Here is a 15,686-nt window from a genome sequence, read left to right as displayed (position 1 = left end):
TTTAAATGAATTGAACAAAAATTCATTTGAATCATAGTAAAAAAATATTGAATGATACCAATATTGTTAATAACGACAATATTGTTAAAGATCCAGTAATTAAGAAAACAGACGCGCCAATTATTAAGAAGGCGGAGGAATCAATCATTCAGAATGAAGAAGATCCAATAAAGAAGTCCGTGAAGCCAATAATTAAGAAATTAGAAGAATCAATAATTACGAAACCAGGCGAAAATCCCTTACACAAACGTCTACAGAAACAATCAGGAATACCAGCGGGAATTAACTTTGGTTCACTAATTGGAGAACTGAAGAGTAAAACACGCAACGCTAGTAACGGAGGATTGAAACCGGTCTTTAAAAAGTTCGACGCTGAATCGGACGCCGTCGATAGTGTGCAGGTTAGGCACTCCAGCAATATGAATCGGTAGATAACCTGTTATCTACGTTAATTGAATTCATAAATAAAGTAGACCCATTTCCTAATTTTATTTTATAGAGGATGCCGAGGATTTATTAATGTTTCCTACGAAATTTCGATGTTTTGTTTAGCAATAACCGAATTGATAAATAGAAAATTAAGCAACACGATTGGTATTGTATTGTTTGGGTAATACTTAACTGCTTATGCAATATGGCGTGACAAAGCAGCACTTCGTGAATGTAGATCAAATGTAATATTATCCGTACACGTAACAATAGATTTTTTCATCCATATAAGGAAGAACACTATAATTACAATCTTTGGCGCGTACTCTATCATATTTAATGACATTATCATTGTAAAATGAGAAATAATGGCGTGTTTCGTGCAAATTACTACGTTCGCTGTCACAATTGGCAATTTAAGAAAGGTTTTCTGTTTCAGAATCTTAATTAGTTGGCACTTTTAATTATAGGTTATTAAAATGTTTTCATTGTTACAGGACACTTTGAATTCGGTGGGGGATGATAAGAAAAAGGTCCACATAGATGAAAACGAGCTGGGATCAAATATATTAGCGGACAGGCGGAACAAATTAGAAACTGCAGCGCAAGTAAGTGACGGAATTATATTCTCATCACACGATTCAGAGCCAATGATTTGAAACTATCTGTTCTCTGCCACATTCGGACATAAAGTCACGAAAATATATAACAAAACAGGATATAATTATTCAATTTCTGTTTTCTAGTTCAAGAACTTTGGATATGTCATTCAGATATATACCTAATGTTGGGCGTATAGTGTTAAAATATTTTTCTGATATAAATATGATAGGATCATGTTCAACATGGGATCATTCACAATATTCAATCATAAAATAAAATTAACTCAGGTAGTGACAATAATAATAAACATGGCCTCAATAAGTTAAATTTAATGTTTTTCCTGAATTTTACTGCTTCAACTGGCGAATGAAAGGTTAACAATAATAAAAAAAATGCCATTCGATAAGATATCTCTGATATAAATTCGACAATTGCAATAAATTACCGAACTTGAGGGACTTCACAAGTTTCGAGTAAATTTTATTTGACATTTATCATATAAACAGCTAATGTAGATAGTACTCTTTTATTACTATTTATCTAAGAGTATAGATTATAGTGTGACTGTTGTATTTGGTCGGCTAATACATTTGTGTGACGAGCATTTAGTCAGAAGTTGTGAAACAGACCCTTGGTAATGTGAATGACTTGTAATGGAACGACATGGATGCAATCACACATTGATACAGCATGTCGCATAGCTTCAATGTTTCATTGATAATGTCAGAGTTCATCAGACCTTGCGCACGAGTTGTTTAAACAATTCCACATTGCGTAAACACGCGTTGAAGTTAAATGGTCAATACGTTATTGTAAGGAATGCGAACCATTGTTCGATCTTATTTTGCCTTTCCAAAGTTTGTTTTATTGCAATGTTTCGAATTTTAAAACACGTTTGTGTTAAACGATTTATCCTTTGCGCTGTATTCGTGACAACAAGGATTGTTTTTGCATGACAAATTTTGATATTAGGTCCTAGAAACAGTAATGCGTAAACTAAATTGATGAAAGACACATCCAAAAGGTAAATTAAATTACAAAATTTGGTCAACTCAGAACCGTATAAAATAACTTTTATTTACATGTTATCGACCAGAGAAATATAGCTGACAATCGACCTGCAATAGTTATATGTAAAATATATTGTTACGTACAAATATAAATGAAATTACCGTAAAATGACTAAATTTCAATGACTAATTGAAAACTTTGACCGCTATGATTCATTGCTGTGTGGGCCGGTTTGCGTTATGAAGAATTCGTACTTTATAAAATCCTATAGCGAATGTGACACATTGCGGTTACGTCCAAGGAACACGAAGGAATAGAAATACGTAGTTGTAAATGGCTGCCACAATGGGTATGATAAAGTTATTAATTTGAACCAATGTTAAGGCTTGGTGTTCAAAGTCGATAACAGTAAAGATATTAGCTATTATCAGGAAGAAAGAACCCATTTGTATGAAAAGTTCTCAATTAACTGAAATTATGATCAATTCATCAGCAAAATCAATCCAAAATAATCAATAGCAGCAATGTAATATTTAACCGAAAACAACCGTGTCAGAAAAACGCTAGATCCGTGGATCACATTCAAGACCACCAAAACCACTGTCTGTGCCTTTATCCATACATCTTTATATTATATAATATCAGCCCTGTGTTATAATACAGTGCCATTGCTGGGAAAATACCTCCTCTACTACTAAGAGGTTGACTGGGAGAAAATGTCCATGACATTAATTCGTCTGCGTTTTAAATAAATAAATAACTTTCGAAAAGTCATGGCTAGTCCTTGGATTTTGAACCTAACGATATTCGTGTCGTCAGTCCGTTTTTACACTTAAGTATAACCCTATATTATAATAGCAATTATTCTCTTCCAGGGATGGCGCAAGCGCGTTCCACAGAACGATGCGACGCTCTTCACCGTTGCTGGGCGTCTGGAACGCGACAAAGTGACCACGAACGTCGCGACGCCGCCGCTGACGCCACCCAACGTCGCGTCGCCCATGGCCGTCGCTTCTCCTGGTATTCCACCACCGAACACATTCAGGTAAGATTGTTATACCATTAGCTAACATTGAACTCAACTAAAATCACTTAAAATTTCTAAAGAAAGGGAAAAGATCAGTGTAGTATAGCTATCTCTTAGAGTACTGACGTGTAATATTAACTCGATGTTGCGTTTCATATGATGATATTTTCGGAACCCTAAATAACCTTTTAACTCTATTGCTAACTTAAGGACGGATCTATCTCTGATTTTCCAATTTAGGGTGATGTGCTTATAAACATAGTTGCTCATTTGTCTATGTATCCTAAATCAAAACAATCACGAAGGCCATTTATTGTAAAAGGACAACAATGTTGCCTTTCCAGTAGTCGGATATATTTTTATATCATATACTACCATTTATCTGTAAACCTCAGTGTTATATAATTAATTAATTAATCTGTCTCATATCAAAAATTAGAACACCTAACTGTATAATATTGTGTTCAGTGTTTGCCAAAATGACTGATACGCATAATACCTCTAATTTGAGTTAATAAACCACGAGAAATAGTGTTTTCGAGAAAAACCCCCTCAAAAATAAAAGCGTGCGCGACAAAAAAACTCAGAATTAATATCTAAAAACAGTTCTTAGAACAACAAAGTAAATACAGTGTGATTTGCTCTGAATCGGTACGTTTTCTTCGTCCAAATAGCCCCCCACATAATTGAAATGCCCTAAATTTGGGGAGAAACCTCCCCATCTGGAAACTGCGATTGTGTTTAGCTTAAGATATTGTCATCGTTAAATTTCTATCATAACATAACTATACTAGAATTATTAATTATAAAGCTATGTATGGGAATGAGTTGAATTAATAATTCAGGTTTTGTTACTTTATACGGGCCGCTTACTATCAGGCGACAGATATGCTCCACACGTAATTCAGTTGTAAGATAGTGTAACCGAAGATAGCCCGCTTCCTAACAAGGCCCACCATCCACGTTTTTAGTGGCTTTTTTGTGTAGCAACGCGAAAACATACTACGAGTTTTTGTTAGTTCTTTTTTAACTATATTTTATAGCATGTAGTGATAAATTGCAATTTAATCAAATACTTTTTCCTGAAACGATTTTATGACGATTTTAATATTGGGTGTGCCCGCTGGGGTTCCGTTACCTGATAGGTAATAAATGTTTTGAAATGTTTAGTCCACACTCCGTAATTATCCTTGAGGCAAAATACAAACCAATTATCAGTTAAACCTACTGTTATTATAACATATTTCGATTTTAGCAGCGTAATACATAAAAGCGGCGATAGCCTAGTTGGGTGTGGACCGGACTGCCGAGACGAATGTCCGCAGGTTCAAATCCCAAGGGCACACACCTCTGACTTTTCTAAAAAATCATGTGTGTATTCTTTATGAATTTATCGTTCGCTTTAACGGTGAAGGAAAACATCGCGAGGAAACCTGCACATCTGAGAAGTTCTCTATAGGAATTTTGAGGGTGTGTGAAGTAGACTTCACACACCCTCAACCACCCTAGTGCGGATTGGTAGACCAATCCGCACTAGGCGAGCGTGGTGGACTAAGGCCTAATCCCTCTCAGTAGTAGAGGAGGCCCGTGCTCAGCAATGGGCAAGTATATAATACAGGGCTGATATTATTATTATTATTACATTAAAATTCTACCTATTTTGGCCTTTTATTTTCCTTATTTAAAACAATACATTACAAATAATACAGGTATGTACAAGATAGGTAATAAAGTTATTTACGTTCTGGCGTTCACAAGTTGAAATGTTTTGTGCAAATTCCAACCCACACGCTTGTTTATGAGACGCAGTTTTGGCGCGCATGCGTGGTTATAATTGCCTCCTTTAATGTGCTTGATGCATATTTTAGATAACATCTTACTGTGTTATCTATTTGTATGGTCTTAGGTCTATGCGAAAAATTATGTAATGTTTTTTATAAGTATTAATGTTGATAGTCACAAGGTCGCATGTGCTAGTCTGCTTCCGTATTGTCTATTTGTACCGCTAGGCACGTGCAAGCGTTTGTTGTGTACCGGTTGGAAAGACATTGAGCAGGTAATTACGATACATTATGAGACTGATTTTATGTATCAGCGTGATAAACGCAACGAATTGCCGCTCAGTACTTATTTAAAATTCTGAGTGGCACTGTTACTGTAATTTATGAAATGATTTGGCACTTGGCACCTACCATATGGCAACCGGCTTCCAATTCAGTTGTTTAAGAAAATCCAATAAATTTACATGTATTTCGGCAATTGTTCACAGATCCCGCAAGCAGCCATCATCGCCTACAAAGAACGGGTTCCCGTCGGGCCCGCTGCGTTCGGCGTCGTACGCGGTAGTGAGTGCCGCCGCCGAGCCGAAGCCCAGAGACCCGCGCCCCGATCGCGACTCGTTCAAACGCAGCCACTCCGTCAGCGAGAGCATCAGCCGGGTTGACGAGAGTATGTAATTCTTGCGTGTTAATTTGAGTTTTAAGCAGTGAGACATGCTGGCATAGTCTTGCTGAGCTTATAGTACAACCGGACGGCATGATTTTGCTGGACGCATATTATGAAAGGCTATTTTTGTAAACTCAGCACAATAGACCAACTCATTTTGCTACCTCGGTAGCGTTATTGTAGTAGCATGACCACGAAGGCTGCTGTCTTCGACACCTCGGGAGAAAATTCAAATATAAAAAACAGCAATAAAATCTGTACACCAGTATTATTCGAAGAAAAGTCATACGAAGACGCGCCCCACTACTTTTCCTGCATAGTTGCATTCCTTACTAGCATAAGTCCACACGCACACTACGATAGATAGTGTCGAGGTTGAAGCTTAGATCAAAAAGTGGTAGAACGTGTGTAGGTGGATGAAATGGCCTATACTAAGAAACCTTTATCCCCCTCCAGAAGAGGACTCCCCCGGCGCCGAGAGGTCCGGTTGTCCGGTGCGAGTGCCGCGCGCCGACGACGAGACATTCCAAGCCTTCTTCGCGCCTCTTCAGCAGCAAGAAGAGATCTCTGAAGGCGTGGAGGTCGATCTGGACGCCATCGACAGTGGATCTAGGCAGTTGTGAGTTTTATTTGTATCATGTTAAATGTAAATATTTTCTTGTAAAGTATGTTAGGAAAGCTAACTGAATGAATATCTTTCCAGCGTTTAAATAATATTCTTGTTAGATAATTTTAATTATTAATACATTGTTATATGTATAAGTAGTTATGCAAGTTGACCTTTTATGGAAGACAATATTAATTTCTTTACTATTCATCTTTTTATAGACGGGTTATAGCATAGAATTTATGGAAGAATCTTAGGGGGGCCTTTGCCCAGCATTGGGACATTATGGGCTGATACAATACAATATAAATTTTAAAAGTTTAATATATTTCCTATACATTTGCAATACACCAATATAAGTATAAATATAATCTCGCGTGGTTTCTATAAATAGTCATACAGGGAAGTTGTTATTAAAGATGTGTCAAGTGGCTAGTTGTGAGGTACAAAACAATTGACTGCAATCAAATGTAATTTTTATTGTTCTCTTGTGGGATGCTGAGTGATGCATATTTTGCATTTATAGAATAGAATTAATAGAGTATATTCATTGGTAAATTACTTAATTCATTATAATCAGCTTTACGTTGTTGTTGAGATTTCGGGTCCGAATCTCGGTTCGGGTAAATGCGTTATTGGACTTTTATTAGTATCAGCCCATATTTTGGTATTATCCGTAAATGATTACCTGGGCCCTAACATAGAGAAACGTGGATGTTGTACTTCTGCCTATCCCTTAAAATGGTGACCATTGACGTATATTCTATAGACACGAACGTCCATATAAACTATTTCTTCAAAATCTGAACTAAAATGGCAACCAAAACGTCACTGTTATAACCTATTTATTCACTTAAATAACAAATAATTTCACTTATTTGACTAAAACGCGAGTGTAAATCCAGATTTACACTCGAGTTCTTGTATCATGAGCGCCACGCCGTACACAACCACAAGCTGTCAATATTGACCATGCTAAAGTCAGTTTGAATGGACTGCAGTTCAATTCAATTGAACACAGTGAATTTTCAGTACGCCAAATCTAGTATGTAGAACATATATATCGATAGTTGTGACGCTATGTTTTATGTGTCGTGGCAGGCTCGCGAGCGAGTGGAGCCGTCGCGCCCGACGCGAGCGGCGCCACGCGGCCTCGCGCAACACCGCTCAAGGCACTCGCGGCCCGCGCCGACATACGCGAGGAGTACGTGCCGCCGCCCTCCACCAACATACGGGAGCAGTTGATCAAGGAGAAAGGTAAACAGAACAGTCATAATAAGGCAGTTTGATTTAGTTGTTTGATTTAGTTAATTTTACATGTAACAGAAAATTATGAAAAAGATATTCTTCTTTGAAATCAGCATCAAAATTGGTGGAAAAATGCAGTTATTAATATTTGAAATATTGTTGTAAGCAAAATTGGGAGCGTGGTGGGGTTATCGCGCTGTCCTTTTCTCACTCATGTAACGTTATGGTTGGTGATACTGGGTGACGTCACATTTCACTATTACTGTAATTTGACAGCTTCCCTTTCCATCAAACAAAGCTTTATGACATTTATTACTGCATGAATTTTGAAGCTTTTTTCCGATAAAATTTGGATGAAATAAATTTTTGATAGATGTATTTAAAAAAAGTCTACTACCCTATAGTGTGAAAGATAGGGAGGAGTTAGAAATAACAAATGTCCACTTCCCTCCATAACAAAGCGAGACAAAATGACGAACTAAGAAGGCATTTTTACCTCAAGGATTTACGTTTACAACTAGATCAGCCAGTTGTGAACCATCACGGATAAAAATTATAATTATAAGTAAAATATTCTGATAATTAATGGCCACATCGTTTCTAGTGACAGCTAACGTAGGCCTGGCAGCAGAAGCCCTGGCAGCGTTGGCGAGCAAGGAGGACTTCTCCAACGTGGCGCTGCGCAGCGCCGCCGCGCCCGTCTCCGCGCACGGCACCAAGCCGCTCATGCTGCTGCACGTCAAGGGTAGGAGGCGAGTGCAGGTGAGAGCGGTTAGCTGCACAATAATAGGCTTTATTGACTAGCAGGATTTATTTTTTTAATTAGAGATATTGCGGCTTAGTTAATGGTTAGTTTTATTTTCATTTCAGGATATTTTAAAGCAATTGATAGTTATACCACATGACTTTTTCGTGTAATAGGATCAATCGTTTAGGCCATGGAAATAATAAAAAAATATATATATATATTTTTTATGTAATTTTTCTTCATATATATTATAAGTACTGTTGGGTTTCATAAACTATATTTATGCGTTGGCATTTTACAGACAATACTCGTGGAGCCGGTCCATCGACGAGCAAGTCAAGAACTACACCAACAAACATTGGATCCAATTTTGGTCACTACTTGGCGTAACAGAGGAAGTTGAGAACTACAAACCGATTGAAACCGGTCACGCGGACGAAGATGAGATATTCGAGTCGTGCATCGTCCAAACCAACATGTGCTACGAGGTCCTCGACGACGAGTTGGTGCCAATCAAAGAATATTGGGGCCAAGTACCAAAGATCGCCATGCTCAACCAATCGAAAGTGATAGTTTTCGACTTCGGTTCAGAAATGTACATTTGGTACGGCAAGAATGTGCCGCTCGAGAGCCGACGACGAGCGGCACAGTTGGCCCAGGAGCTCTTCGATGAGGGTTACAACTATGAGGAGTGTCATATCAACCCGTTGAACGCTGCCATGTACCAAGGCGCCAGGGTGGACTCCGACGCGCCGACCAAAGTGTCCAAAACTCGACCCGAATGGGCCATTTTGTCCAAAGTCACACAGCACATGGAATCCATATTGTTCAAGAGAAATTCCTCGACTGGCCCGATTATACCAGAGTCATAAAGGTGAAAACGCAAGAGAATAAAACCAACTCCATTGAGATCAAACCCTGTGATGCGGAGGAGATGTGGTCCAATGAGTACCAGGAACCTGATCTGGTCTTAGAAGGGTCCCATTTAGGCCGCGGCACGCATTACTACGACAAAGAAAACATGAGACACTACGATATCAACACGAAATCCGTGTGCAAATGGGAAATACGCGAATACGATTATCAGAAAGTCGATAGTGAGCCTGAAGTCGGAGAATTCTTCTCCGGCGACAGCTACATTATTCGATGGGAGTACCAAATTACAGTGTCTGGTCGAGAGTTGAACGGAAAGCCTTCGAAACACAACGTGACGGGTCGAGATCGGTGCGCATACTTCTGCTGGCAGGGGAAAGATGCGACGTCCAACGAGAAAGAAGCGCCGCTGCGTTGCTCACGGTCGAGTTGGACAAGGAAAAGGGGCCACAAGTGCGCGTCGCCCAGGGCAACGAACCGCCCGCCTTCCTCAATCTCTTCCAGGGCAACTTGGTCATCCATCAGGGCAAGCGGGACGTCGACAAAAGTCGATACAGGTTGTTCGTCACTCGCGGTAACGTGTCCAACGAGGCGTACTTAGTGCAGGTTCCGTGTTCCGTGCGTCAACTACGCAGCCGCGGCTCGATGCTTCTAGTCGATACGGAGAAAGGATGCCTTTACATCTGGCACGGCTCCCGAAGCCTCAAGCACACGAAGAACGTAGCGATAGAGTTGGCGAACAAAATGATCGCTAGGAAAACGAACTACTTATACAGCGGTGATTGGAAGATCACCGAAGTGAGGGAGGGCGAGGAGCCCAAAGAGGTGCTGGAAGCGTTGGGCGTCGCGAACAAGCAGTCGTACAACTCGGTGATGAGCGGCGGCAAGGAGTCGGGCGGCGACGTGACGCCTCGGCTATTCCACTTCACGGACCTCAGCGGTCAGTTCGAAGCCAACGAGGTGTTGTCGCCGCTGCGGCACGAACATCTGGTGACACCCTTCCCTTTTGAACAAAAGGAGTTGTATTCGGCTTCGCAACCTGGTAAGGATTATAACATTTTTAAAACATTAATATTTATGTAAATGGTTCGGCTTAGTGCAGTATTAATTTTTATTTTGTATTCACAGCTTTATTCCTGTTGGACGACGGCAAAAACGTGTGGCTGTGGCAAGGATGGTGGCCTCGGGGCGAAGACGGGGAGCTGGAGTCCGCGGAGATTAACACTGGTAAGTTCAAAAAATCGCAACCACATTGTTGTCAATCCATGGGTTCAGGCAAAAAAATTTACAATTTATTGTATAATAAAACTCTATTTAATTTAAAATTTATTTTTATTGGACATAAAAGCTTTATTGGACGTTTATATTATCTAATTTACCATGATCTAAGTCACCAGCTCAATCGATTTGTTGTTTTTAACGATACCTATGTGTTTGGTTGCAGGTGTGGGCGCGTTCGCGGCGCGGTGGCAAGCTCTGCGCGCGGCGGCGCTCGGCTCGGCAGCTCGAGTACGTGCGCGTGTCCAGCGACCACCGCGACCAGCGCAACCAGGACGACCAGCGACCGTCGCGCGACCAACCACGACGTGCGCGTGGTGGTCGCCGGCCTCGAGCCGCGCGCCTTCACCGACCTGTTCGACATATGGACCGACCACGACCTCGCCGCCGAGGCCAATATCGCCGTAAGTGATCCTTATTGCCTTACACTTAAGGTTACGGTCCGCTTACCCAATGCAAATTACGAATACTTTAGGTGGTGTGCCGGTTTTGGATGTATATGTTGTAAATACAGGCTATGTTGAGCGTAAAAGTGCAATATAAGTTTAGAAAATGTATTGTCCATTGCACTGTCTCTTCAGAATGGGTTTTGAATATACGCGGACTAAATAATCGAGAGAGTAGAAAGTCGATTTGTTCGTATTACAACAAAAAGCCTCATTGGTCCTTCGAACGGAATTGCTAAATTGATGTTTATGGAAACAAATTACGACATACTAGTTTATGGGAAAATATTATCAATATTGGCCATTTAGAATTGAGTCATATTATTTACACACTTTGATCATGTATATATTTAAAGCCAATGTATATATATACATAATAAACGGACTGAAAATTAAGCACGATGCGATTTGTAAATATGCTACCCTTCACTGCGGATCACGATGCACGGTGTCCTACTTAGTACCGGCTTTAAGGCTCCCCAGAGGTACTAGGTTCTAGTGAAGGAGGAGGGGCGAAGGCTCTCGCCCCACCCCTCGGCACGTACGCTGTACAGTGGGCAGGGTAGTTGAGGTGTGGGTGGTTGCAGACGGGGCACAAGGCGGGCGCGGTGACGAGCGGCGCGGGCGAGCTGTCGCGCATGCGCGGCGCGGGCGCGCTGCTGCCGCTGGCCGCGCTGCAGCGCCGCCCGCTGCCCGACCACGTCGACCCGCACCACCTCGAGAAACATCTCTCCGAACAGGACTTCCTGGTACGTACTGCACCGCACCGCCACTGCACTCTGCACTTCACTTCACACAATAATCCGATCAAAATTATATAAATGCAAATGAAATCATTTTGTACTTCACGTATTGGTCTATCGCAATTGACTCGTAAGAAGTTTTACTCATATAATTTTTCAGAATATTGGTCTAGCTTTATTGATAGACATGTGTCAATTTCAATTTTCTGGTTCACAAATTAAGTAATTCAAAATACCGTCGTATGGTAACGTAATTATTATAATTTTGAACATATGTTATACCATAATTTACTAACTTTGACTTACACTTGACTTGGTTTGCACCGACACGTTAAATAAAATGCACATGGTGATGGTATTTTTCGCTTTGTTTTCAACTGCAAAAATAAAACGCCAGCTCCCAAAATATATGGACTACGGGTGTTTGTCATTTATGTTTTATTTCATTAGTAACTATTCACAAAAAATGCAAGTATTTTAAAATATTTATCATTAAATTGTGTCCCTTCAAAAAAATTTTACATGCATGCCATACCCATAATATTTTTGTTACAGCCTAAATGTCAGACTATTACAAAAAAAATCGTCGATCATAATATAAATCATAAAATACCTAATGCATTCTGTTTTTTTGCAGGAGGCTTTCGGTATGACCAAAGAAGATTTCTCAGTTCTGCCCGCTTGGAAGCAGACGAACCTGAAGAAGGACGTCGGCCTGTTTTGACCGATCTGTCCTCACGCACTCGTTGAATTCGTACACCTCGCGCGCTCGGCGGTGCGCCGCCTCGTGCGCAAGGAATAGCGGCCCGGCGGGAACTCAACCTCACGGAGAATCGGTTCATATCGATACAAACGTAGTCTAATCGATATCGATGCATTCACTCGTGTCTTACACTCATGAACCGTGATAATACTTTTTACTCGGGCTCGGTCCCGTTCTGCAACGGCGGTATGTCTGTTAGATGTCGATGCGCCCGCTCACGTGCCGCGCTCTCGTTGTTGAAGTATCGATTAAGAAGGTCTCAATATCATAGTCGAGTTTGACGTTTACTTGTCTCACTCTGTATAGGATAAATATTTTGTACAACTGCAGCTATTTCGTACTTTTTTACTGAATATCCATGGATTTGATGAATATAAAAATTAATTATAAGAACACGCTTTAAATTCTATAGTTAAATAAAGAAACTATTGTCGTTTTGTACTAACTAACGGTATGTACCAAACTATGTATTCGCTCTCGTGATATTTTCATGTAACCGCAGTAGAACTAGACAATATAATTATATATATATAAATGTGGATTTGGACGTTGGAATTGTATCGTCGCGTCGGCGTAGAGTGTTGTATATTCATTTGTCGCATCCGTGCTGTTGCGCACGAAACGTGTTTTTGTATATAGTTGTTTTTCATTATTTATTTCTTAACACAGCAATTCTTTGTATTGTATTTTAACGTCAGTTTTAATATGAGTTTGTAAAGTGAAATATTAATTTTGTTTTAATTTTAGATGTTTGTTTTATAGTTAGCACCGTGGATGTGACAATGATTTTTAATGGTGATATTTTTCGATGTAAAAACATTCGATTTTGTTGGACAACGCGTAAAGCCAAAGAGATAGCTTTGATAGCATTGTCGATTGTTGGGATTTTGTTTACGATGTAATGATAAAGAAACGCGGCAGTTCGACAGAATCGAACGTTGTAACGTTTTAGTAAGGCAAATGTGTCTGGTCAAAGAATGGTTATATGTTATAAAGCGCTAGGTATACAAACACATACTTTACTATAATTATTCGCTTTAGTGGTAGGCTTGTGCGTTGTTGCGGTTGAAATTGTACACGGAACGTAGCGTTTAGTTTCACGTAAACTGTTGTAAGTGCAAAATGTATTAACAGGTCCATTATAAAGTAAAATCCTCTATGATTATAAAAATATACTTATTTCCAATTTGTGATTACCAAATTAATGTTTAAAACTATTTTAAAGAAATGCAATGATTTTTAAATCACTAATATTTCACTTACTGCAATATACGTAGGACAAGATGCAATCAGCGTTCTCGAAGTCAGTACTTGCTAATTAATGTAAAATTTCAACGGCCCAATGCCTATATATTTTAACACATCACATATCTTAAATATCTACTCATTGCTAATATTTTATACTGTGCGTTAGGTGGACCATGATAAACTTTTTATATAATACGAACAGTTCCCAATAACATAGCGCTAAATGCTTGACTTTACATTTTGTTGCCAAATTGTTAACTAAAATGTTATTATTTTAATATTGTCACTTACGTCTATGAATGTCGTAAGGGACTTTATTAAATTTATTTAATTCTTTGTTATTGTTTTATTAGCTGTTTGCGGACTGAGCCGCGTAATAAATTTGCCAGTATTGTAAGTATGTACTGCCAATGAGTAGAAGATTAACGATGAAGTCATACCTTAGTTAACTATTAACCGTTTATTTATCTCCTAAGATGCATTTACGGCGAACCTGTCGCGGGCCTACCGTGAAAAAAAACTTCTCAAATCCAATGTTTAATGTTTTGCTTTGGTTGTGTCACTTATATTATAATTATTACTGTATTTGAGATTTATTTTGTATAATAATGATATAATAAATTGCTAAAACTTTAATGTTTTTTTATAAATATTCCCTATTCAGTTTTCGTGTACAAGCGTATAGAAATAATGAAGATAAACGTTGAAAACTAAAATCTGTTTACGATAAAAACTAAATGAAAGTATATAAGACATCGGTGGGGAAAGGTAAAATTTTCCAAAAAGGAACCCAACACAACACATATGTACTAATGTACATAAATACGATCTGCAAATCATCCTGTGATAATGAGATTCTACATAAAGAGAATACGGCAAGAATCGGTTGCTACCCCTTCTGCACTGTAAGACATACAAAAATTATGCGACTGCCATGTTGGGGTCACACTAAGTTCAATTACTTGTGGAAAAAACTGCTTCAAATAAATACATAATATCACAAAGCCAAGTTAAATGCCATATGCCTCATTGTCCATAATGAGCGTAACAGTTACGCTTAGTTTTAATTAGGCTATTGTGAAACATTCGCTATTCATCGATACCATTAGAAATTACTGTTGCCCCCACGTTTCCACAGCACTATGACTATTGAAATGATACAGGTTGGTTTCGGCATTGCGTAATGAAATCATATAGGTGTCTTTAACTCTGGTAACATTGTACCAAAAATCATACATGAATAACAAATATTTTCGCCAAAAATCCCAGTTTTACTTTTCTTTTATTATTTTGCAGTTTGGTGCGAATATGGCGAGTGCAAAAGTGTATTCCTAACTGAAAGTATGATGACGCCGTTGCGACTAATTCTCTGAGTAGTAGTAATAGCATTAGGTAGTGTAAAATTAAAATTACTTTTTGAATGAATGAAATGAAATAAATGAAACTTGCATTTTTTTTATTTTTCATCTACGTGTCATTAACTTATTGTAGTGTAAGTTTCTGGAAAATTCTCGAGATGTCGCTAGTGGTACTTTTTTTCCACAGAATTTATATTAATTTCCCTAATTTTATATATCTAATTTTTTGGGTTAAATCAAGCAAGTACATCTACATTTATTAAAATCGGCTCTGGTTAACAAAGTATTTTTGTAAAAATCTTAAACTTTCGCTACTTCCGTAGTCAGCTAAATATATCGTTTTAACGGTCTACTTACGTTGTTTTATTCAAATCAGATATAAAGAAACATTCAGTGAATGCATTGTAATATTTAAACGTATGTATGCACTTACGTGATGTTAATAAGATTTTAATTAGTCTTAAAAATGATCACATGAAGTTAGTGTAAATAAAATAACCATTCATTCAATTACTACAATAGTAATATTCCCTCTACTATTTAACCAGGCAACAAACTAATGAAATATGCAAATATAAATGTATTTAGGCCTGCCAGGTGTTCGCAGCAGATACCACAACATCATTGGAGCCATTAGCGAATTGACATGTTTAAACTGGAGTGTATATTTGAAACATATTCATTATTCGATGCCGTGAATTTAGGCAGTATATTGGTGAGTGGTACTCTTACGAAAAAAAATCATTACAACTAAATTATGTTCAAATTCGAAAAATAAATAATCTACGACTTAGGTATCTTACAATATTCTCGTATCGTATCAGCCTATATTTTAGTCTACTGTTGGACGTAGGCTTTC

General features: G+C 38.7%; 1 protein-coding gene across 1 annotated transcript; it reads left to right on the top strand.

Annotated features, from left to right (window-relative positions):
• Positions 1–23: 23 nt before the first annotated feature.
• Positions 24–14,105, top strand: LOC119188510 (supervillin-like; the record flags this gene model as incomplete). Its single annotated transcript, XM_037444994.1, is given in 15 exon segments — positions 24–401; positions 927–1,037; positions 2,919–3,088; positions 5,340–5,555; positions 7,155–7,284; positions 7,286–7,379; positions 7,975–8,173; positions 8,435–8,946; positions 8,949–9,391; positions 9,394–10,033; positions 10,120–10,218; positions 10,436–10,532; positions 10,574–10,673; positions 11,303–11,464; positions 12,096–14,105. Coding segments are annotated over 15 exon segments (3,438 nt in total), but the record flags the coding sequence as incomplete, so codon positions are not given.
• Between the last annotated feature and the right edge of the window lie 1,581 nt (positions 14,106–15,686).

Source organism: Manduca sexta, unplaced genomic scaffold, assembly GCF_014839805.1.
Source record: "Manduca sexta isolate Smith_Timp_Sample1 unplaced genomic scaffold, JHU_Msex_v1.0 HiC_scaffold_1047, whole genome shotgun sequence".
In the NCBI taxonomy this organism is placed as follows: Eukaryota; Metazoa; Arthropoda; class Insecta; order Lepidoptera; family Sphingidae; genus Manduca; species Manduca sexta.
Note: the sequence above shows the minus strand (reverse complement) of the source record. Positions and strands in the feature narration are given on the sequence as shown.